The sequence below is a fragment of the Micromys minutus genome (genome assembly GCF_963924665.1).
Source record: "Micromys minutus genome assembly, chromosome: 10".
In the NCBI taxonomy this organism is placed as follows: Eukaryota; Metazoa; Chordata; class Mammalia; order Rodentia; family Muridae; genus Micromys; species Micromys minutus.
Window position 1 is genome coordinate 30280015 of NC_137979.1, and position 25971 is coordinate 30305985.

Here is a 25971-nt window from a genome sequence, read left to right on the forward strand (position 1 = left end):
TTATAGCCATACTTTATTAAGATGCTTATTTATAAAACAAATAAACAATGCTAAGCCAGACATGGTAGTACCTACCTTTAATCTCAGCACTTGGGAGGAAGAGGCAGGTAGATATATGTGATTTCAAGGCCAACCTTGAACTTAGCTTTGTAGTGAAACACTGTGTCAAAAATCAGGAGAAAAAAAAACAAGGAAGGAAGAACAAAAAGAACAATATTTTTTAAAGATGTCTTTTTTTGTTATGTGTATGAGTGGCTTGCCTGTGTGTATGTATGTGTGGCACCTGTGTGCTTGTCACCTGAGATGGCCACAGACACACTAGATCCCCTGGAACTAGAAGTATAGGCAGTTGTGAAACCCTCTGTGGGAACCAAACCCTAGTCCTTAACTGCTGAGTCATTGCTGTAGCCATTCCTTTTTTAAGTATTAGCGTTCTTATTTCAAATAAAACTTCAAGGGGAACTCGAATGTGCAGTTTCATTTGTATTTATTTCTAACCTCTATGCTACTTTAAGAAATGGAAAATCAAGAATACACTTTCTTTCCTAATGCCTCCTCCTTTAGGGCTTCAGGGAACACCCTCTTCTACACATTTTGGGTTACTTAATTTTATGTATAATTAACTTCACATTTTTATATTTTACCTTCACAAATGACTATTCTTGGATGGCAGGAATTTTCCTTTTCTGTAGAGTTACTTGTCATAGCATAAGAGCGCAAACATTTGTTCATGGACTAATTAAACTATTTTTTGTTTGTTTTTGTTTTTGTTTTCTTTTTTAGGGTACAGGCATCCTTCACCTGCCATTGTTGCAAGAACAGTCAGAATTTTGCATACACTACTAACTCTCGTTAACAAACATAGAAATTGTGACAAATTTGAGGTGAATACACAGAGTGTGGCTTACTTAGCAGGTAAACGCAAAAACTTGAATCAGCCTGACTATACCATTGTCTTAGGATCACCAGATTCCCTTGCCTAGCTGTAGGCCTTTGCAGCTCATTCTTTGGTGCAGTGGAACATTTCCAGTTCAGTCTTTTGGTATTTGAAGTTGTAAAGGTTTTGCCAAAATAGTTTTCATTATAAAAAGAATTTGCACTGGAATTTGAAATGTAGTAAAACAAAATTGCCCTGGCCCATTACGGCTGGCCATGGTAGCCATTCATTCTGACCTCTGTAGATGTCATACGCCTCTCAAAATGGACATGATGCTTCAAAGCAGTCTGCTGCTGTCACCACTCCAGTCTCCTACAGGGCTTCTGCCTCGCCAGTGTTCATTCTTGGTGCTATATTGCCTAGGGTGCCTGTCCAGCCTCCACTATTTTACTAAACTGCTTTTGTATGTCTTGTTTAACATTTTTCTACTATATTCTACTCACAGAGTGCAGTTTGAGTATGAAAGATAGATGTCCATTCTCACTTGAGCAAATTTCTGGTTTTGCCAGCTTGTTTTGTTTTAAGCATGCAACCTTGAACAAACCATTTTACATCCCCAAATATTTTATCAGTATATTTCAGATATATGCCCTACCTACTTTTTATGATTATTGAAAGCAGATATGCAATCGGGTGCTTGATAAAGTAAGGCGTTTATCAAATTGCTTTGTTTCATGTTTATGCAGTCTTCCAAAGCAGTGTATAAACTCTTGAGGATAAGTCTGTCCTGCTTGTTTATATACTTCAGCCTCTCACTCTCCAGGGCTTTTTATGTACACATAAAATAAATAGTACATAGAAATAGTAATAGCCTCTTAAGTTTGGAAGAAATGAAGCCTGTTTTATCAGCTTTTCCTTTTCCTGTTAGCTCTACTCACGGTGTCCGAAGAGGTTCGAAGTCGCTGTAGCCTCAAACATAGGAAATCCCTTCTTCTTACTGATATTTCAATGGAAAATGTTCCTATGGATACATATCACATTCATCATGGTGACCCCAGCTATAGGTAAGTGGATATGGCCTCCTAATTACACAGCTGTAGTCAGGCGTTAGTTTCTATGTGATGGAGACCAGCTGCAGAGGACTCTAGAAGGAAGCAGAGCGGCAGATCCAGATGGTCTAGCAGGTGTAGCTATTGAAGTTTACAGGTGCATGGTGTTTTATATAGGCAGTAATAAAGTTATACTAGCCTGCTTTAATATTATCATTAGCTCACCTCTTTACACACAAAACACTTGAATAAGGAAGAAAAACAATCTTGAAAAGTTTGGTTGAAGAAAAGGACCTCAGGAAAACCTAACCTGAAATAGAAGCACCATTGCATCCCTGATGGTGAGAAGTAAGAGTGGGCAGAAGGGCCGGTTGACTAGGTGAAAGCTCTGGTCTTCTTGCAGAGGTCTTGGTTCTCTCAGTACCCATGATTGCTCATAGCCATCTGTAGCTTAAATTCCAGAGGATCTGACATTCTCTTTTGACCACCTTGGACACCAGACACATTGCACATCTACATACATGCAGGCAAGACACTCATACACATAGAGTAAATAAATATTTTAAGAAACAACAATAACAAAAAAATGATGTAGATTAGTAAAAACATTTACATCCACTGTTTCTTAATTCCATTAACAGTAAAATCTTTCTGTAGTGTAGTTTTATTGTGATTGCTTTGATACAAGCTCTCTCGGTGTGTCTCTGGCTGGTCTGGAACTCACTGTGTAAAGTAGGCTAACCTTGAACTCAGAGATCTGTACTCACCAAGTGCTGGGATTAAAGGCATTCACCACCATGCCCAGCTTCTGTAGTGTAGGTTCATATGATAGAATCATAAGATTCTGTCTACTGTTTTGCATAACTTTATGAAGGCTTTTTCCCCAGTATAACATGAAGTTACATAAAAATGCCATCTTTGGGGTATTCTTGTATAATGTAAATTAAACAGACATCTTTAAGGTTTGATACTTTCTGTAGTGTAGTTTTTTATTATTGCTAGTGTTGAACATAGGAAAGTAATCTTTGAGAGATTATGTCATTAAACTTACTAATATCTTGCTTTTTTATAGTAAAAAGACTCCTCCCCAAGGACTTGACCAGGACTGCAACAATGTATGCAGATTTTCCTAATGAACTCAGTGCTCAGTAACTGTACTTCAGCCATTGCCATGAGTTTATTTCTCTAACCCTTCTTTTGGTTATGGAAAGGAAAAAAAATAACATAGTTGCCTGTATTTGGGAAAGCTTAATTCTCAAACTTAATCTTACTAGTTTTTAAGTAATTCAGAACTATTTTGCATATTTAGATTTTTATTTTCCCTGATTGTAAAATTCAGTGCAATAAGTTTAAGAAATCTATTACTCAGCAGCAGTTAATGACAGTGTATTCTGTATTTGAAAAGTGCTAAGATAATGGATGTTGTATTCTCATCACAGTAAATGACAAATATATAGGGTAATATATGTCATATATTAGCATACTTAGGCATTTTCAAAACATGTTGTTCAGTAAAAATATACAATTTTTTCTTGTCAGATTAAAAAGTTTGGAGCCATATGTAGTAACAGATACCTGCAATCCTAACACTTTTGGTGGAGACAAGAGGATCAGGAATTCAAGGTCATCCTTAGCTATATATCAAGTTTGAGGCCAGCCTCAGTCACTGTATAAGGTGTTTCATAAGTATAAGCCCTGTTTCAAAGAAAAATAGAATAGGAGCTGGATATATACCCCAGTTGATACAGGATTTTTCCTAGTATGCAGTTCAGACCCAGTGCTGCAGAGGACTGTGGAATGCACACCTGTCTTCTTGGCACCTGGGAAGTAGAAGCAGGAACATCAGAAAAGTTCAGTATCATCCTTGGCTTCATAGCAAGTTTGAGGCCAGCCTGGGCTCAATCAATAAATATAGAAGGAGTTCTGGGTTTCACAAGTTTAGGGGTAGAATACTAGCTATGTATGTGTAAGGTTCTGGATTCAATCCCTGTGTTGCAGAAAAAAATTAATAAAATTTGCAATATAGCTTTTCCTGTTTACCTTCTTGGGGATACATTGAGAGTTGTACACAAAGCCAACTATAATGGTACATGTCTGTAGCACTAGCCTTCTGGAAACTAAGGCAGGAGGATTGGAAATTCAAGACCAACTTGGGCCAGCCTGAGCAACTTAATGGAAACTTGTCTTGAAAAAAAGAAAGAAAGGTTTGTGTCCTATAGCACTTTAAAGTGAAGTTTTTGAACTAATTGATTGTCACTGTTAGGAAATGAGATGGTTATTAGGAACAGTGAACAGTGATTATATTTGTCATCTTCTTGTTAATTAATTCTTCTAAATTGTTTAAAAATTCCAGGACACTAAAGGAGAACCAGCCATGGTCCTCTCCCAAAGGTTCAGAAGGATACCTTGCAGCCACCTACCCAGCTGTGGGCCAAACCAGTCCCCGAGCCAGGAAATCTATGAGCTTGGACATGGGACAGCCTTCTCAGGCCAACACAAAAAAATTGCTTGGTTAGTTTATCTTTCTTTTGTATAAATTTTTACATTATTGCTACTGTGAAAAAATGGTTAGTTACTTTTCTTCTTGGAAAATTATTTGAAACTATTTAGATTGCCAACACTTACTGTTTTGATATAACAAAATCTTTTGTGACTTTTTAATTTCATTTATTTTATGTGTATGAGTGTTTTGCCTGCATTTGTATGGAGGTATTCTACATGTGTACCTGGTGTCTAGGGCTGCCAGAAGGGCATTGTATCCCTTGGAACTAAAGTTACAGACACTTGTGAGCTTCCTGTGCTTGCTGGGAGCTGATGCCAGGTCCCCTGGAAGAGCAGGCAGCTGTTCATCGCTGAGCCGGCCCTTGTGTGGCTTTGCTAGGGGAGTTTGATTTTGATAGTTCAGTTTGGTTCAGCCATATCTTTAGACAGAAAAATGAGAATGAAGCTTTGGAATGACTTTAACTTTGATTTTGTTTTTATTTCTGTGTTTTTAATTTATAAATTAAATATTTTCAAGTACTGTGGCTTTTGATTTGGGTAATAGCTGGTAGTAATGGTAGTCATTAGGTATCTGGACAGGAAGAAGCACTGCTGTGCTGTGGGCTGAGATGCTAACTTTCCCTAAAGAACCATTCAAAAGCAGAGTGTGTCACTGAGACAGCAAAAACACAAGGCATTTTTTAGTCAGGATAAGATAATTCCTTTTAGAAATTTGTGTCTGTGTGTGCGTGCAGACAGGTGGAGATTGGAGGCCAGCTTGTTGCTGTCAGTTCTTCCTTTCTACTTTCGTGTGAGTTCTGGGCGTTGAACTCAGGTTTTCAGGCCACTAGGCAAGTGCTTTTACCCACTTAGCCATCTTGTCGGCCCAAGATCATGATTCTTGACAGTATCCATCACTCAGTTCTGTCAGCATGCCTGTGAGAAAGGCTTGCACAATGCTAAGCCTCTCATGTCCAGTAACTGATAAGTGAGTTTCTGAAAGGGAACATTGGCTGACCCACGGAGCAGGTGTGAGGCAGCGCTTGCTTGTCCTTCGTTGGCTGCCACTTTGATTGTGGTATCGTTTCAGATATATTGGTATATGGACTTCAGTTACCCACACAAACAACCAAAGTGTAACAAAAGCAACCTTCCAGTAAATGTTGAAAGGGGAACTAGCAAATGCCAGTCATAGTTGCAGATTGTTCATTCAGTCTGTCACCTCTTTTATTTGCATTCCCTTCTGTTAATCCTGTGTCAGCAGTAACTCCTAGGAGTCTCCTGGTTACTTTGTGTTTTGTAATTATGGGTTTTCATACCAGAGAAGTTTGTAAGTAAAAAACAAACGTCAGAGAAAATGCAGTATTGAATTCCTTCAAACTGTGTTCTAAGTAGAAAAAACAGGGTCTCTGCACTTCAGAGAAGGGATTATCCTTTGGTGGTCATGACTTAAAACCAGCTGATGATAACAGTGTGGCAGGTGACATTAAAGCAGTGGTGTTTAACTTTACTGAGGCTCTTACGAAATTAAGAGGAAATATTTGAGCCAGGTAGACACAGGACAGGGAGCAGCAAGCAAGAGAGGAAGTGTGGCGAGGGAAGAGAGTGGGAAGAGAGGAAGTGTGGCGAGGGAAGAGAGTGGGAAGAGAGGAAGTGTGGCGAGGGAAGAGTGTGGGAAGAGAGGAAGCGTGGCGAGGGAAGAGAGTGGGAAGAGAGGAAGCGTGGCGAGGGAAGAGTGTGGGAAGAGAGGAAGTGTGGCGAGGGAAGAGAGTGGGAAGAGAGGAAGTGTGGCGAGGGAAGAGAGTGGGAAGAGAGGAAGTGTGGCGAGGGAAGAGAGTGTGGGAAGAGAGGAAGTGTGGTGAGGGAAGAGAGTGGGACCAATTGGCAGTAGTCAGAGCATCATGGCAGTTGTGCAGAAGACAAGCATGACTGGGACAGACTGCTGGCTACACGTCCGGCCCAGCCCCTCTCTGGTGGCAGTGGAGGCAGAGGCAGATGCATCTTTATCCTAGTGAGTACTAGGATAGCCAGGGGTATGTGTAGAGATCCTGTCTCAAAACAACAACAAAGACTGCCATGATAAATGTACCATACCGTACATCCAGCAGAGATCTTCATTAAGGAGGGAACAAGATGCAGTTTCTTTCTTTCTTTTATTTATTTATTTATTTGAAATTTGTTGGCACATTTTTTTGACAGCAGTGAAGAGAAAGGTCTTTTTCAGGGGGACTATTTACAAGATTGATTAGGCAATCTAAGAGAAAAACCCAGAGCCAGTGCACACTGAGGCCAGAGCTCTATGTGAGGTCTCTTTCCAAAGGAGAGCAACAAGGAAAGAGAGAAGACGGTAAAAGATGTCATAGGTTTCTGGCTTCAAAAACTATCGGTTGTGCTGCCAGTGATCCTCATGAGGTAACGGCAAGTTAGAGGCCAACCTAGCCATATAATGTGTCAGGCCAGCCTGGGTCACATAACATTTTTAGGCCAGCTTAGGGCACATATATGTTTCAAGCCAGCCCAGGTTAAATAGGGTTGGTAAATAAAATAAAAATTAAATAGCAATTTCATAGCTAGGCTCAAACTATTGTTTTCTCTACTAACTATATATCTAGAGGAAAACAAACCGGTGTTAAAGAGGAAGCTGCATTTTGTGTGGACCGCAAGACTTGTCACAACAATGAAGAAAAGGAAACAGCCTCAGTGTCCATCCATTAATGAATAGATAAAGAAAGCATAGTTTTACAGATCTACAAGTAGTAGCCATTCTGTAATTGGTGACAGCATGGATAAATTAGAGATTATTATGTTTAATAAGCCAGGCACAAAATCAAATATTACTTGATTCTACTCTAATGTGAAAGAGAAAATGTGGCTCTCATGAGTGTTAAGGACATATTGATCTCTTAGTTAGGGTTTCCATTACTGTGAAGAGACTCTGTAACCAAGGCAACTCTTATAAGGACAACATTTAATTGGAGCTGGTTTACAGGTTCAGAGGCTCAGTCCATTATCATCAAGGTTGGAAACATGGCAGCTTCCAGGCAGGCATGGCATGGTGCAGGAGGAGGGTTGACATCTTGTTCCGAAGGCAAACAGGAGAAGACCAACCTCCAGGCAGCTAGGAGGAGGGTCTCAAAGCCTACCCCCACAGTGACATACTTCCTCCAACAAAGTCATATCCACTAAAAGTAGCACTCCCTGGGCAAAGCATACTCAAACCACCATAGATGGTCACCAGAGACTGGTGGGCACTAAGGAACAGCTGTGCTGTTGTACTTAGGGTAACTGTGGGGAGCAGCAGTGCACACCTACATTTTAAATTTGGAAGGAGAGTTTTGAGTGTGTCCATCTTAACCTGTCAATGGTGTGATGGAACATGCTCAGAGGTGGGTGGATCTCTGTGAGTTCAAAGACACCCAGAGCTACGTAGTAGAGAGGCTGTCTCAAAAACCAACCAAACAAACTGATAAATATTTGAAGAGTTAGATAACAGCTGCAGGAAGAGAAGGAGATCCATAAGTACAAGAGAAGGGAAGGTAGGACAAGATCGGTAGCATGGCAGCCTAGCTACAAGCACCATAGAAGGCACTCGTGGGTTTCAGGAATGTGACTACAAGCTAACCACTTATGTGACTGCCTAACCACTCATGGCTTCTCCCACTGGCCTGGGAGTAGATTCTTTGGCCTTGATATTTGTGATTTTTGATTATTCATTAGTCTTGTTCCATGAGGACAACAGAACACTGCATTGTCAAATATCACTAGTCAGATCTTGTAATTTTGGCTTCAGTTCTGGCTTTAAGGATGAATTCATTTAAGATATGTGTGTACTTCTGAGCATTACACCAGGGCACAGGAACTCCACAGGAAGACCAACAGAGTCAACTAACTTGGTCCCTTTGGACTCTCAGAGTCTGAACCACCAACCAAAGAGCATACACAGTCTGGACCTAGGCCTCTCCACTCATACTTAGCAAATGTGTGGTTTGCTCTTCATCTGGGTCCCAAACAACTGGAACAGGGGCTATCCCAAAAGCTGTTTCCTGTACATGGAATGTGTTCTTCTAACTGAGATGCCTTGTCTGGCCTCAGTGGGAGAGGAAGTGTCGAGCCTTGCAGAGACTTGAAGTGCCAGGGTAGAGTTGCCCAGTGGGTCCCTATTTTCTCAGAGGAGAAGGGGAGGAGAATGGGGAGAGGATTGTGGGAGGGATTGACCCAGAGGGGGGAGGCAATGAAAGGGATGTAAACTAAATAAGAAAAATTAAATTAAATTAAAACAAAAGCAGGGAACTTAACTCACTAGCAAGTTCTCTACCAAGCTACACACTCAGCCCCAGACTGTGTTTTAGAAGAGACATTCTCTGAGTGTAATGAGCAAAAATAGATAAATTCTAGATAATCTCTTATAGATACTTGTACTTAAATCAGAGAGAGGTGTCTAAATACCACTAAACATGATTGAGCACACACTCGAAGCTAAGTGTGAGATGGGACCACTTGTTGCCCTTGTGAAGTGTTTCCTTGTGTGTCAGATTTTCAGTACTTCTGAGCATGCATAGCTTTACAAATTAAAGTCACACTTGAATGTTTACCTGTGTTTGCAGATTGCTCATCCATTAGTGACTACTTCTTGATAAACCAATTCAATTTACTTACTTAAGTGGCTGTTTAAGTTTTTCTATACTTTGCACTGGTCAAAACTTAATCCTTGTATTTGTTACGGATACTTGTTCTTCTTGGTGGAGTCTAGTTTATTCTCGGGATAGTGAATCTAAAGTTCCTTTTTGGGCCAGTAAAGATCTTTCTTTTCTGGAAAGCTGTGGGGCCAGACCTCTTAAAGAGGAAATGGAGAATAATGCTAAGAAACTGCTCCAGGGATGTCTCAGCTGTGCTCAAAAGTAAAACTTAAATGATTTACAATATTGTTATTTGTAGATACTGTGGTTAATAAACTTGTTATTAAAGTTTTATTAATAAAACTTGTTATTAATAAAAAGTTATTCTGTAACTTTTGTTTATAGGAACAAGAAAAAGTTTTGATCACTTGATATCAGACACAAAAGCTCCTAAAAGACAAGAAATGGAATCAGGGGTTACAACACCCCCGAAAATGAGAAGAGTGGCAGAGACTGATTGTGAAATGGGTAAGAACAAAGCTGATGAGTGATACAGATCATTGCCAGCCATGGGGAGCACAGTGGAGGCACACTTACCTCCATCCAGGCCTGTGGCCTTTGGGTACAGTACAGAGACATGCACGCTTGCTCCACTCTCTAACCCTTCAGTTGGCAGGAAAAGAAATTGGCCAGTTATTGTGGTAAATGCCAGTGAATTATGCTAAAGGGACAGAGGCAGGAGGATCACATACTTGAGATCTGTCTGGGCTACATTTGAAGAGGCAGAAGTTCAAAGACAGCATGGTCTACATAAACAGTTCCAGACCATAACTAAAAAAAAAGTGTGTCTGTGTGGTGTACTGCACTCTAAAACATGAGCCGTTACACTACTACACGCATAACAACTCTGTATAATAGTAAGATCGATAATTTGATGTCTATTTAAAAAACTGTTGAATTTAAGTTGTAACATTAAAGTATGTTGAATAAAATATACTCTCTCTACTATGATAACTACTTACATTAATCCATATCCTACTGCAGAAACCCAAAGGATTTCCTCCTCCCAGCAGCACCCACATTTACGGAAAGTCTCGGTGTCTGAATCAAATGTTCTTTTGGATGAAGAAGTACTTACTGACCCAAAGATCCAAGCACTGCTTCTTACTGTTCTGGTAAGGGGAACACCCCACATTCATTCATCTATTTATTCATTCAATTTTGTGGCAGGGTTTCACTGTGTAGCCCTGGATGTCCAGTAACTCATTCTGTAGACCAGGCTGACCTTGAACTCCCAGAGATCCATCTGCCTCTACCTCCCATGTGCTGAGATTAAAGATGTGTACCACTACTCCTGTCAGGATTTTTCTTTTTGAGGGTTTTTTTCCCCTCAAATTTTTATTTCAGTCTGTTCTTCGCAGGCCGTTAAATATTACAAACATGAAAAGAGGATGTTTTTTTCAATTCATTAAAATACAAAGTTTCAACATAAATTGTTTACCTGGTTTTTTTCATCTTGGCAGGCTACACTGGTAAAATATACTACAGATGAATTTGATCAACGAATTCTTTATGAATATTTAGCAGAGGCCAGTGTTGTGTTTCCCAAAGTGTTTCCTGTTGTGTAAGTATCTCCTATTGTTTGTTAATTGCCCTGTGTCTGTCTTTATGTCAGGTGTGCTATAAAGGTGTAGGAGATGTATTTCTCGGTGATGTCTGCTACCTGTAGTAGGGGAATGTAGCTATCATTCTTATCACAGAGAGAGATGACTGATAGTTTTAGAGGTTGAGACTATGTAGAGCTCTGTAGAGGAGTGCATGCTTAGCTTGCCAGAGCCCGGGTTTGATCCACAGCACCCAAACAAAACCATAGCTGTGGGCTGGAAAGACATCTCAGCAGTTATGAGCATGTATGATTTTGCAGAGGACCTGAGTTCCAGTGGCCTCAATAAACACTGAACATGAGTCCATAGAAGCAAACACATGCATACACAGAACTGAAAAGAAAAAAAAAAATCTTTTTTTAAAATTTATACTTCAATAATGGCTAAAGCTACTTTGGGTTTGTCTATTGCTAAAACCATCTTTGATTTCATTGTTTTTGTTTTGCTTATTTGCTTGTTTTTTCTTAATCTTACTGATTTATTTTAGTGGGTTAGCTTAAGAGTATTAATTATAGTTGTCTCAAGAGCAAACTGATAGATGGCTCTATTTAAACCAGCCAACTTAGTTGTCTGGGGGTTGGTCTGACTTCTCCTTTAAGTGTTGGGTTTGTTGTAGTGTACACACATAACTACGATGGCTCACGGGGGAGATCAGAGGACAACTTAGGGAGGCAGTGCTCATCTCAGACTAAGTTCATCTGCCATGGCAGCTGTCACCTTTATCCACTGAGCCATCTTGCTAGCCCTTGGTTTTCTTTTTATTAGAATTTCTGTACATACTCATAGCTGAGTAAAACAGAATTGCCCTCTTCTCTAGGAGGTTAGTTTTACTTTTAATACTTGAACTTCAAAGCATTTGCTCTAGCTTGGTTTTTGTCACTCTGATAAAACAGCTTGGGGAAGGGACTGAAGAGATAGCTCAGCAGTTGAAAGTATTTCTGCTTTTCTAGAGGATTCTGGCTCAACTCCCAGCACCCACACAGTGGCTCACAACTGTCTATAACTCCAGTTCCAGAAGATTTGATGCCTTCTACCAGTCTTTGTGGACATCAGGCATTCATGTGTGTTTCATAGACATACATGTAGGCAAAACTGTCATACATATAAAATAAATTTAAAAAGAAAATAAAAGCAACATGGAAGGAAAGGTTTTATTTTATCTGTGGGTTACAGTCCAACCGTTAAGGGACACTGAGGCAGAAACTAAAGCAGAGACAGTGGAAGAATGTTGCTTACTGGCTTGCTCATTCTAGCTTGATGAGTTACCTTACTGCCCTCCTGCCCCCGGCTGGCATAGGTCACAGTGGGCTGTGCCCTCCTACATCATTTAGCAGTCAAGAAAATGTTCCACAGACTGTTTTCATGGAAACAGATCTTCAGTTGAGAGTCCTTCTTCCTGGACATGTCAGCTGACAACTCTGACAGAAAGGTGTTGGCAAATTAAAGAAACTTTAAAGGGGCCTTTGTGTGAAATGCAGAACAACAAAGCGCTCCAAGGCAAAGGATAGGTCTCGGGCACAGGTCTGGCTAAAGCCTTTGCTGTGCCCGTGTTAAATATTGAGTCACAGCCCTTGGTACAGTGCAAATCTGTGGAGTTCTAGTTGATAGTGAGTTGCTATGCACGCTGGCTATTAGGTTGAGTTGGAAGAAACACAGGAGGGTTGTGATAAGGACACTATTCCAGGAGGCCAATATCTGCAATATAGGGAGAGACTGAATTGAAATCACATAGAAGAGGTAAGAATTACAGAGCTTGGTATTAGACTGTTGACTAGGGTAGGTCCCTAAGGAGGACTGCTAGACTTACAGCTTGCAGGGAAGAGTGGGTGGTAGTGGTTTCATTGCTAAGATAAGTCCTGGGAGAATCCCATGCCTATGAAAGGGACGTAGAATGAATCTGGGAGTGAACATCTTGGAACAACTTATGTCAGACAGCTAAAGATACTGTAGTTGCACTTCAGTTTAATAAACATGAGTACATCAGTGCAGTGCATGGAGCAGCCAACATTTGTTGTTGTCTAATTTCATTCTAAAGTTTCTGAATTTCACATAATTAGGTGTTGCCTTTTAAAATAGATTTTTATTAGTGAATTGTAACTGATCTGGAAATGATTATTTTGGTAAGATTTCACATGCCCCTTCCAAACTAATTTTGCTTTCCTACTTTGGCACTGATTAGTATTAAATGTCATTAATAACTGTTAGTATTAACCCCCTCTATGTACATGAAAACAGACAGTCGGGGAGATAGAATGTACAGAGTGTGCTAACAGGCGAACAGTTCCAAGGCTATCTTGAAAAAAGTTTTCCTTCTATAGTTTGACATGGTCGTGTGATAGCTACCAAGTATTTGCTTTGTTGTATTTTCCCTGATGACTTAAAATGACAACACACGCACACTCATTCACTGGAGAATTCAGAAATGCACAAGAAAGTTAAAAGCATTTGTCTCTAGTTTTGTCCATGTTGTTCGAAGGAATATATATTATGCTTTTTAGTAAATCTTTTTTATTCAATGTTCCTCTGTTTACTTTTTTTTCAGGCACAATTTGTTGGACTCTAAGATCAATACCCTCTTGTCTTTGTGCCAAGATCCAAATTTGTTGAATCCAATCCATGGCATTGTGCAGAGTGTGGTGTACCATGAGGAGTCCCCTCCACAGTACCAGACGTCTTACCTGCAAAGTAAAGGGACAGCTCCTTCCTGCTCCTCTCCTTCCGTGCCATCTTCTCACTCTCAGTTACATGTCCAGCATCATAACTGTTTGAGCACCTTGTCAAAATGCTATTTTAAGAACATTCTGGTCATCTTTGACACTGGCTCTAAGATATCTTACATATCTGTATGCGTTTTGTCTGTCAGCTATACAGCTTAATTTTTGTTACTGTTTAAAGCTGCCTTGCTTGTTGTAAAAGTATCATTTGATTTTTTTTTTTTTACAGGTTTTGGTTTTAATGGCTTATGGCGGTTTGCAGGACCCTTTTCAAAAGTAAGAAAAAGTATTTTTCTTCAGTTTTTGAAAAGCCAGAGTCTTTAGCTATATTCATGAATCTGTTGAAGAAAACACATTATCTTCAAACCAAAGTAACATCTCAAAATTTTGGAAAGATTTTTCTTAAAGAGGCAATACCTTTAATATGTTGATATATTAATTTTATTTTACCTTAAGCTTGAAAGCTCAGAAGGGTATGGGAAACCTCTATAAAATATGTCTGCCAGTAAACCTCATACACCTATCTTGTAACTAACAAAGAACATGATGCATGTTTAAAATCTGCCCCAGGGACACATTTTTTAATCTATTATATTGGGTTTATTCTTGGCTGTTCATTTTCTTTGGCATTTGTTGATGTACTACATGAAGTTGTATTTAATTTTTTGTAGGTGGTCTCTTAAAATAATTGAAGTTCCTTGAAGGCAGGGCTTCTGCCCCTTCCTCTCCCTCACCCCACTGTGTCCTAGATGCAGGAGTGTTAAATTAGGATGGGTTTTTTTATACATTGTTCTAATTCTAAGAGTTGGGTTTAGCTTATTTTGTACTATGGATACACACAGGTTGTCATTAAAAAGATGGGTCTGAAGTCACATAAATGTGTCATGCAGGAGTTTTAACAGGTAGTGGGTTGATGATGCTCTGCCCGTCTTCTCTGCTTTGGGACGTTGGCTAGATGTCATTGCTGAGGACTGCATTGTCAAAGTAATCAGTTCCTCTGTCTCTGCATAGCTTTCAGAAATTGCAGGCTCATCTGGAAGCTCTTAGGGGAAGCCAAATAAAACTCCAAGCTGTACATTCCATAGTTCTCTCTAATATTATTGCAGACCCTGCCCCCTTAATGATCTAGAATACAAAGGAAGAAAGAAAATAATCCACCAAGCCCCAGATATCAAGTTAACCTTTTTTTTTTTTTTTTTTTTGGCTTCAAAGGGAACTTTTTTTTTTAATGGAGCTAAAATAATGTCCTATTTTCCATTACAGCAAACACAAATTCCAGACTATGCTGAGCTCATTGTTAAATTTCTTGATGCCTTGATTGACACGTACTTGCCTGGAATTGATGAAGAAACCAGTGAGGAGTCCCTCCTGACACCCACATCTCCTTACCCTCCTGCACTGCAGAGCCAGCTTAGTATCACTGCCAACCTTAACCTCTCTAATTCCATGACCTCACTTGCAACTTCCCAGCATTCCCCAGGTCAGTAAATGTAATCTTTATGTGACTTTGAGCAATGATACCACAATACCAGCATCAGGAACTCCCTTGTGGTCAGACTGTGTCAGGTTTTGGTCCTCTTCCTCATGAGATTCACTTTACATTTCTATGTAACTGAATGTTGTTACTCTGCAGAGCTGTATGCTTTCCAACAAGTTGTATCACAGAGAAGGAAATGCATAGTGATGCATAGTATCCACATTTGGACCAGAAGCACAAACCAAGCTATATTTCCTATAAGTGAACAGAAATATAGTTCCTTTATCAGCAATACTAACATTACCCTAAGGCCTTCTATGTCTCTGGTGCAGTATACCGGAAAACTCACACATACAAAGTCTAGTAGTCACCACACCTTATTGCTGGTAACAACCAGTCAGCCACCCATCAGCCTCTGGCCAGCCTGAAGATCTGGAATTAGAACAAGCAGACAAAAGGTCCTGATGAGAACATAATGTCTTGGAGCTGTGATGATAACTAGGTAGGTAGAGAGTTTCCCTTGAAAGCCCAAGGACCTAAGTTAGTCCCTGGAACCCACATTTGGAAAAGGTATTTGTGGCAGCACATGCTTGCAAGCCCAGCACTGAGGATGTTGAGGCAGAAGAATACCTGTGACTGAATAGCCCCCTAGCCTAGCCCACTTGGTTAATTTCAGCCAGTGATATGCAGACACATGTGCATGCATGCGTGCACACACATACACATACACACAGTCACTAAAGAAATCTTAAAATCTATCATTATAATCCTTACAGTAAAGTTACTGTTGGATCAAGTGGGAAAAGCAGACCAGTGGAGTTTATGGGGTTTTATTTATTTATTATTTACTTATTTACTTATTTTCTGAGTCAGGGTCTCACTATATAATCCTAGCTGGCCTAGAACTCTCTCTGTAGACTAGGCTGGCCCAAACTCACAGAGTTCCACCTACTTTGCCTGCCAGTGCCAGGATTAAAGGTGTGTGTAATCATAGACAATAAAATGTAGAGGAAAAAATAGCAGGAAAGGCACCTGCCCAACTCCAAGCTCAGTTGCTGTCTCTCTGAAGTAATGGCTTCCTGAGCTCTGCAATAATGCTTGAGCCTGCCAGTGATGCTCAGTCCCGAGCACTACACTGTTGTGTGAATCGAGAAGACAGTGTGCAGTGACAAAAAGCTGATGTTTGGGTGCTCTCTTGAAAAGATTTTCTTCTAAGTTAGTTAAAATGTTTTAAAAGGATTTTTTAGGTTACCTAGTTCTTTTACCTGAAAAGGTCATGCTTGATACATGATAGTCTATAAGGACATTTTTAGAAGTGGTGGATATAGCTTGTGTAAATGCTAGGTGTTAGCATGCATTTTCTTTATGCAAATCAAATCATAATTATTCTGGGCTGCTCAAGATCTATAAATAGAATCTCTATAAATACTTGTCTCAGTGTTACATGAACATTTACATTTTCATTTATGTGGTAGTCTGGAAGATTCTAAACAAGCAGGTATAATACCCAATCCATATTATATAAATTTCCAATTATAAATTGTAAAACAATTATACTCAGTTCTTAAGCTTTATTCCTAATTTACTTATCAGTCAAGTGATACTTTGGTCTCTCAGTCATCTCTGCCCAGCTCTCCCCTCATAGCTAGTATGTCTGTCCCAACACTTGCTCTGCAGGATAAGTGTAACCCCACACCAGCATCAGCATCATCTGATATTAGAGATGTAGTTCCTTAGTCTCCCATACCCCTGGGTGAAACCCCAAGCATGGAGCCCCAGTCAGCTTCCTCTGGATCTTGGGTGATTCTTATGAACATTGGGCTCTGTCTGTGCTTCTGACCCATGACTTGTATTGCAATCATTCAGACTCCCTTGCTTTAGCAACTCTCCCAACTTATGACCAAAACTTTTATGAAAGTCATGTTGTAGGAAGGATGTTGAGCAGGACTTCAGTATATAGCTCTGGCCAGCCTAGAACTCATTATTGAGACCAGGCTCAAAGTCACAAAGATGTACCTGCCTCTGCCTCCTAGCCATATAATGGATCTTTATAACTTTTTTCTAAGTACTCCACTGTCCTAGTCAGGGTTTCTATTCCTGCACAAAACATCATGACCAAGAAGCAAGTTGGGGAGGAAAGGGTTTATTCAGCTTCCACTTCCACATTGCTGTTTATCACTAAAGGAAGTCAGGACTAGAACTCAAGCAGGTCAGGAAGCAGGAGCTGATGCAGAGGCCATGGAGGGATGTTGCTTACTGGCTTGGTTCCCCTGGCTTGCTCAGCCTGCTTTCTCATAGAACCCAGGTCTACCAGCCCAGGGATGGCACCACCCACAATGGGCTGGGCCCTCCCACCCTTGATCTCTAATTGAGAAAATGCCTTACAACTGGATCTCATGGAGGCATTTCCTCAACTGAGGCTCCTTTCTCTGTGATAACTCCAGCTTGTGCCAAGTTGACACAAAACAAGCCATTATATCCACCTACTCCTCTTTAGATATCAGAGAGTGGATACATTAAAAGAAAGATCTAGATAGAGTTTGGGAGTGGGGTTCAGTGGTATGAGGTCCTAGATTTAATCCTCAGTATAAAAAGAAAGATATGGTGCTTCACATCTGGAATCCCAGGCAAGAAAATCACTTTGAGTTTGAGTCCAGCATGGGTTACAGAGTGATACCCTATTTTAATTAGTCAGTAACATGTGTTTATTTACAGATTATTCTCAGGAAATTACTGGTTAGAATCCTATAGATAAAGCCAGCTTCCTTCTGAAAACCAGGGCAGGTAGTGTCCCCTGCTTTTGACTCCTGGACAACAATTTGTCCTTTCCTCATTCCCCCTGAAACTCCTCAGCATGCTCTAAGCCAACAATTTGCATGCAGCCTCTCCCTCATCACAGCTTTATACAAAACATTGCTTCTACACCCATGCTGGGCCCACAGCATGAGACTCCTTCTGCCCCAGTCCCTAGAAGTTGAGTGTGGCTCAAGTCCTTGGAAACAGGTACTTGGAAAGCTGTTGCTTGATAAGATCTTGGGTTGCTTGGTGAGGTTTTTGGCTTACAGAATGAGATAGTTCAATTGCCACTTCTACCTGCCCTGTCCTTGGTTAGCTAAAAATTCAGGGACATCAGCAGAGAAGCAAGCCAAGGACTTTGAAGAAGAGGTTTATTTTAGCTTAGAAAAAAATTGTTTCTCCCAACCCCCAAAATGAAGCTGACCTCATCATAAAACTAAACCATCCCACATCCCAGCCCAGCATAAAACTGACTGTGTCCTGTCACTCATGCTGCAAAGACGAGGCAGACATGGGGCTTATTGCTGCCTGATTCGGAGAGAGCCTGTCTCCTTGTAGTCCTTTTGTATTGCTGCACAGGGAGATGGAGAAGCACTTGAGGAATCCCTGCAATGCTGACTCTGTGTATCTAGTCACAGAAGTGCCCCTAAGTATGTACTTGCTATTTCCTACAGCACAAAAATAGCTGTCACACTGGCTTCTTTTTAAGATGTTTTGTGTTCTTTACACTAGCTTTAGTAATTTTATAAATTCCAGCATCAAATTGAAGTCCTATACACTTGTCCTAAAACTCCATTTGCTTATTACTCAATCTCTTTTATATCAGGTATTAGAAACATCTTAGTTTTTTAAATTTTTAAAAAATTATTTATCTGTGCAATTCAGAAAAGTTCTTCACATAGATTGTTACCCAGCTTTCCTAGCAGCCCTGTAAAATAAGCAGAGTTCCCGTAACCCTCAGCCTGTGCAGAAGTGAGGTCAACGAGTAGCTTAGTGGTGGGCATGCAGCTGCTTTGGGTTCCATCTTGAGCATCCAGATGGTTCATTCTTACTTTAGAGGCAGCAAGAGTTCTCCACCCAGTGAGACTCAGACTTTAGGGCTGAGAGTATAGCTCGGTGGTGGAGTGCTCTGAGTAGACATGAGGCCTACGTTCATCTTCTGCCCCACAAGCAAGACTTAAGCTTTATCCTTCAGCATGGGTGCCAACTCGTGTGGAGAAGAGAGTTTTCCAACAGGTTTGATCTGCTGTTTGTAGGGAACTGAGCAATGCAGTCTGAACTCAAGTAGGCTTCTGCTCAAGTAAGTGATGACATCTGAGTTATCACTCACCTCGCTTTCTACTGTGACTTCGGACAGACTATTTGGTGTATTTCCTTATGTGTGTTAATATTTGTGTGTTATTTTCCAAGCAGGATCCGTACATCAGTAGTAACAAGATAAGTATGTTCTAATACCTGCCTTCAAGGAACTCAGGCCATAGTAGGGAGGCAGGCTAGTATCTGGGTGTCATTCACCAGTTCTTCTCCCAGCTCATGCAGTCCATAGTGTTAGCCAGCGCTTGCTAGTGCTTCATCTTCATCTGGAGCCAGCCCAGCTTGCTGAACCCTGAGAGTGCCGGTGGTCTGCTGCCCTGCATGCTTTTAACTGGCTGCCAGTCTTGAGTACAGCTGCTGTGGAGTTTACAGGAGCAGATTGAGAAACAGAAGCTTCAGCTTTATGTCCTTTGGTGGTGCCTTCCAGTTTCTTTGATCCTGTGGGTTTTTGCTTTTGTACCCATGGAAGGAAGAAGGGAAGGAGGACCTGGTGCGTTATGGATATAAGAACGTAGGATACAAAGCTTTTTATCAGAGATGTGCAAGGCAGGCCTTTCTCTCAAATGGGAAACAAGGCCTGTGTCGGGGCAGGATTCTTCCATGTGAGCATCTATCCTTCAGCAGCACAGGGAAGCATTTCTAGATTCCATTGCAGAGGTGAGGTGTAAAAAATGCTGACAAGTTATCAGAAGAAAATTATCTGAGTGGTAGGATCACTACGGTACCTGGGCCCTACTTTCCTAAGACTCTGTGTGTTGGCATAAATATAATTCATTTTTATTGCTTTTTAAAAAATAACTCGCCCAGGCTGGAGAGATGTCTCAGTGGTTAAAAGCACTGACTGCTCTTCCAGAGGTCCTAAGTTCAATACCCAGCAACCACATGGTGGCTCACAACCATCCTTAATGGGATCTGATGCCCTCTTCTGGTGTGTCTGAAGACAGCAACAGGGTGCTCACATACATAAAATAAATCTTAAAAAAAAAATAACTGTAGAAAACTTATTTATAACATCTACCTTTTATTTATTCTTAGACATTTTTCTGACATATACACTGCTCTCCAAGATATTTATGCAATTTTCTCCTTGATCTATATAGTAAAACTTTTTTGTTCCAATTAGACTAGGAATCCTATGACACTGTATTTCCTTCCAACATCCTCATTAGGGGATAAGATATAGTGAACAGATTCCTATTAAGGAAATGAGCTCAGTTGAGAAAACTGAGGTCAGCGAGTAGCTTAGTGGAGGGCAAGCATCTGCTTTGGGTTCTTGAGCATCCAGATGTTTCTTTGACTGAAGTCACAGGTCACGTGCACATATCGGAGTTGAGACACACTGATGTCAGAGGCACTGACAACCTGTGTCACTTCAGAGGGAAGCTGGCTGGGAAGCATTTCTCTTTCTAATGTGCATGGTATCATTCTGTACTACCAAGCAAGGGCTGCACACTTCAGGGCCGTGAACTAGAGGGCTCTAGCTATCACATTTTAAAGTGGAAGCATTTGGCAAACTAACAGTTATTGAAAGTAATTAGCTAGATTTTATAAAGGAAAAAGAAATATGAATGGTAACTGGTACCTTTCTGGGTGTTTTCACTCCAGCTGAAGAGATAAGAGGTTTATGCAGGTTGTGGCTATGAGGAGGGACTAGAAGGCAGTAATGGTAGGAAACAGATGGGAGACGATGGGAGTGGAACTGTGTTGAATGGAGGAGTGACTCTGTCTGAATCAAGGCTGCGTCATCCCAGAGCAGTCTTCCCGGGTACAGTTCTCATTCTCAGCCTACTAATTGCTGCATGGATCTGTTCCATTTCCTGTAACACAATTAATACCTCCTGGCTTGAAATAATGCTTTTTTACTCCCAAATGGGAATGTTTCAATTTCTAAATATAATGATTCTTTTTAAATTCAAATAGTATATAAAGTTAAAGTTAAACCTGGGATAATGCTGCAAAATATAACATATGGACAGATGTTTTCCTGCCTACCCACCCCCATTTGTTTTATCTTTTTTTTTTCCACATGAATTGTCATTCCCTGCTCCTCCTGTGTCTGTGAACAGTTTATACCAGAATGCTTCCGATCAGTGACTGCTAGAAATGAGTACAGTGTCTATTTGGGAGGCAAATTCTCTTGAAGGGTAGAGAGCAGAAAAGTACACAGATCATAAGATCACAGCAGAATGAAGTTTTTAGAAGCAAACCCACTCAAAATGAAGATTCAGGGCCAGGCATGGTGACACATGCCTTTAACTTTGGCACTCTGAGGACAGAGGCAGGCAGATCTCTGTGAGTTCCAGAACAGCCTTGTCTACAGACCAAATGTCAAGACATCTAGGGCTACACAGAGGGTTCTGTTTCAATCAATCAACTAATGATCAAAATCTGTGTCAGGGATGGTGAGGGACCATGCTAACTGGCTGAAGTGCCTTCCTCACCGCCTTCAGACACCACCCCTCTATCTTTATTTGTAACCTTTATCAATATGCTGAGATCTTTTTTAAATTTGCCATTTTGTTCTGATTATCTTTCTGAAAATAACTTTTACATTACTGGTAAAAATACATTATAGGATCCTGAGAGAGCAAAGTTGAGAGAAATGTAGTAACATGACATGATTGGAAAGAAGCACAGCCCTGTGGTCGCTCACCTTTTCAGGAAATGTTCTCATTCCTCCAGAACAGGCATTGAGGCTGATTAAACAAGAAGCATATGCCTTTTTCTGAAATGACGGATAGGCAGAAAGATGGATGTATGGCTAGAAGCTGCCCTCTGCTGGACACTTCTGGTATGACTGGGAGAAGGTGCTCTAATTGGCTTCCCTTGTGGCCAGCCTTTCATTCTGCCTCCCTCCAGCTGTTCTTGCAACGTCTTTTCTCTTATGCTGTTTCACTGCAATGATAGCAAATTCAGCCTATCACAGTATGAGGCTCTGTGTGTGACAAGGCCTTTATAAATGTCCCGGCAGTTCACTATTAATATGGAACGTGCTAGAACTGTTCACCAGGTTGAATCTCACCCACAATGAGATTGGGTCCTAGAGCTTACATCAGGAGAGGAAAAGTAACCAGCTGTTCTTTCTCTCCAGGAATCGACAAGGAGAACGTTGAACTCTCCCCCACCACTGGCCACTGTAACAGTGGACGGACTCGCCATGGATCTGCAAGCCAAGTGCAGAAGCAAAGAAGTGCTGGCAGTTTCAAACGTAATAGCATTAAGAAGATCGTGTGAAGCTTTCTTTCTTTCACTCTTCAAACCAACCTAACATGGCTTGTCCCTCGTGACCCCCCACCCCCTTGCACTGCTGCACTTCGTGTCTTATGAACCCATCTGGTCTGCCCTGTGGCCAGACGATCAACTCTTGGAGCATTGCCTAAGTTTAATGCTGCTTTTCTTTGATGTTTTTCCTTCTACTTTGGCATGTGTCTGTTTGAGCACTTGTTCTGAGGACTGCAGAGAAAGCAGGAGGTCAGGAAGCCTGACTGAGAGCACGGACTGTGGGAGTGGATGATCCCTCCAGTGCTGCCGCTGTCATGCCGTACACGGAGGACGGCCTTCCGTGTTCCCGTCTACAGAGTGAAGTGGTCGTCTTACTTACACACTTACAAGTTTGGGGGAGAAATAATATTTTAACCCCAGTATATTTAATCTTTTAGCTGTGGACTTTTTTACCTTATGAAGTTGAAGGAACCACAGAGGCCAAGCCTCAGTGAAGCCACAGGCCAGGGACTGGGGGCGGGGCAAACTAGTATTTTGTAAGGGATTCATAAGAAATACTAACATTTAAGTATTAGCAATAAGTACAGGAAAGTAAGCATGACCACACATATCTTAACACTGCTGAATTAAAGCGATCAGTTCTGAGGCCTTATACATACTTGGTCGTCCAAACTAGGTAATTTTTTTCCTATTGATTATCTTTTACGTATGAAGGTGTTCTGTTCTTATTCTTCTTTTTTTGGTAAGCCAAGACTATACTAAGTATAGGAACTACACTTGTTTTTGCACTTGCTTTCTCTCTTTGCTGAGTGATTCTAAGCAGGGTATTAACAGACAGAGTGCTGAGACCTGTTTCCACAAGGTAACCTTCATAGCTGTTTCCCTTAGCTCCATAGCGAAATGGAATGGTACGTGACTTAGGGTAGGTGATATTTTTACTTTGTTAAATAATTTTCCAAGAGACAGAATATGCTGTATCATATCATAAATTTATTTGATAAGATGTATTTTTTAAATCTTTTAATCTTACTCCTCTCCTCCAAATAAAATCAGGAATCTCTAGCAAAACATTTGGATTCTATCTGATAGGATTACGTTTAGTCACTGTGAAGTCTGGTCAGCCTGTGTGGTGTGGATACATGACCTCTAGGATTGCTGCTGTGCAGATGGCTGGACCAGTGTGACTCGGGCCCTTCCATGGGATGCACACCCAGCTGCTTCATGGTACCTGCAGTATGCAAGACAGTTTGACTTGAGCGAGCACGGTAGTCCATGGATGCTCTCATTTAAGACTGAACTGTATTTATTTTTAAGAGGTATTACCCCTCTACTCCCAGGTTCCCTTCATATATTAAGACATAATGGCTTTGGGAGGGACCAAAAGAAACCCAGTAGGGTGTGGACGGGTCCTGTAGTGCTGGCTCACTAGTGGATTTCAATAAGTTAAACTCCACGGCTAAGTCAATAAATAATGGTACATTTAAGTATTCTGACTAATAATATAATGCATTTCACACTTATCCATACAGTAACAATGTAATATGTTAATGTAAATAAAACTGCTTTTGATATTCAAAAATAACAATTTAATTTTTTTAATTTGTTTACAGTCCTGGGAAAAGTAAGAACCATTTGCCAAAATAAAAGGAAACCCTTTTAGTATTAGTAGTGACTTTAACATAGACCCATTGGGGAATAAGACAGATGCGGCAAACTGAGCTCTTGTTTCTAACCATTGTAAAGGCTACATTGGAATAACTGGTCAGAGCAGACAACAAAGGCTGTGAAGCTGAGATTCCTGCTGAGCTCAGAAGCAGCAGGAGAGGAGGCCCTGTGCAGGGTCTGGCTTCCCCTCAGCAGTGCTGCTGGGGCACACCACCACAGCTCCGCATCTCGGCAGGGACAGTGTGAGGGACGCTTCCATAACTCTGGTTGCTTGGCTTTCCACACTCCCCCACCCCCATTTTGGAGACCTGTGCATCTAATGTTGGACATTACTGCCCCTTTGATTCCTCATCAAAACAGGACAACTTGTAAATGTAGCGCCCTTTGGTAGTGGATTTCCCATAGTTCTTAAACTCCCCCGACTTGAGTTCCCCTCAGAAACATCAAATGGAGCCACTTTTGAATGTGAAAATACTTCTGACCAGTACATCCAGGAAACTTGTGAAGAGTTCCAGGTTTTATCTAATATACAGAACTTCCAACTTTAAAGGAAAGTCTAACTTTGCAAGCAATTGAACGTACAGAGCTTAAAGTGTCTCCAGCTGCCCCTCCTCCAGCGGAGACTCCTGAATTACAAGGGCAGCTGAAGGTCTGAGTAACGGCCCATTCTACACAATTTGGTGTGAGTTCTGTGATTCAGTTTGTGTTCCCCTGACTTAAAAGAAGGAAAAGAGTAACTCTGTGCTTGTGTCTGCTTGGCTGGTACTCCTCCCCTGGGCTCCCTCGCCTTCCGCCTTCCGCCACGGGGACACAGCGCTCTGCTGGCCAGTTACTCTTGCCTGCACAGTGCTGACCCTGGAGAGTGCGGACTGCCACCATCCCGATGGGTGGCTATGTGCCAGCAACCCTTTCCTCTGGTTCAGGGCTGTAAGTTTCCCGTGGAGGATCTGGCTTTTGATTTCCAGGTTTGGGGGATTCCACCCCCCCTTTTTTTTTCTACATTTACTCCCAAGCATATTGAAGCATGTCTTATTCAATGTTATGCAATGGACTTATACAAAAATTCACTTACTGTCAGCCACACAATTTTTTTTTAATGCGGTATATTCACCTGTAAATAGTTTGTGTAAAATTTGACAGAAAAGTCTATTTACTACATTGTAAATACATGTGATGATATATTGTATTATTTTGCTTTTTTGTAAAGCATTTAGTTGCTGTACATGGATAACAAACAAAAATTTGATTATTCTTGTGTTTGTATTGTTAACTTCTTCCTGCGACTTCGTTACATCATTTAAGGAAAATGCTGTGTATTGTGAATTGACCTTGTATATGATTAACTTACTCCCCTCCCAACCAGCAGTTCCCGCCTACAGCCTTGTTGATACTGTAACCAGACCAGCAGAAGAAATTCTGCCTGACACAGACTCCATTGCTGTGGGGAAGTGGGCAGATGTCTGTCTGAGAGCTCTGCCCTCACTTGCTCCTGTCCTGTGTATATTCTCCCCCCCCCCTTTTTAAGTAAAATGTAAATTCAACCTGCTCTGTGAGGAGTTATTCACGATCTCCACAAGTACTGACTGTCTCTCTCTTCCTCCCTGACCTTTAGAACATTAACCCATGTCTACCCTTTCAGGTGTATTGTGAATTGCCTCCTCTGATCACCCTAAGGGAAAAATCTTTCTCTGAAAATTAAGTCATTGAGGTAGAACAGGGGTCTGTCAAACACAGAGGCAACTTTAACTCCAGCATAGGCAGACTTGCTTTCCAAGAAGTAGCCTGTCATTAATGGTGGGGCCTGCTGATTTTGTGGTGATGTCCTAAGTGGTGGTCTATCACTCAGCCAGAGCTACTGCCCTACTTCTGAAGAAGGAAGCCTTCTGGCCCTGGGAATAGCTGTCTTCAGAAGAGTACTTCTCTCTGAGCAAATGACCCAGTGTGCAGGTCTTTTTTATTGGCAGGTGGAGAGGGTAGGTGGTATCCTACCTTCGGAGCTCTGGAATATTCTGGTCCCACCCCAGGTAAAAGCAGACCCACCAAGGCATGGGGTCCTGAGAGAGTATGTGTATTTAAATTTTCTCTGGCAATTTTCT

At 41.1% G+C, this 25971-nt stretch overlaps 1 protein-coding gene across 1 annotated transcript in view; it reads left to right on the top strand.

The window, feature by feature from the left end:
- NF1 (neurofibromin 1) overlaps nucleotides 1-25276 on the top strand; it is a 234514-nt gene extending 209238 nt beyond the window's left edge. Inside the window, exons 50-59 of the mRNA XM_080923198.1 lie at nucleotides 784-915; nucleotides 1806-1941; nucleotides 4280-4437; nucleotides 9429-9551; nucleotides 10068-10198; nucleotides 10547-10647; nucleotides 13230-13372; nucleotides 13631-13677; nucleotides 14665-14881; nucleotides 22080-25276. Of these exons, the coding sequence (XP_080779324.1) occupies nucleotides 784-915; nucleotides 1806-1941; nucleotides 4280-4437; nucleotides 9429-9551; nucleotides 10068-10198; nucleotides 10547-10647; nucleotides 13230-13372; nucleotides 13631-13677; nucleotides 14665-14881; nucleotides 22080-22222 (1331 nt within the window). The 3' untranslated portion in view covers nucleotides 22223-25276. The remainder of the gene's footprint in view (nucleotides 1-783; nucleotides 916-1805; nucleotides 1942-4279; nucleotides 4438-9428; nucleotides 9552-10067; nucleotides 10199-10546; nucleotides 10648-13229; nucleotides 13373-13630; nucleotides 13678-14664; nucleotides 14882-22079) is intronic.
- Nucleotides 25277-25971: the final 695 nt, after the last annotated feature.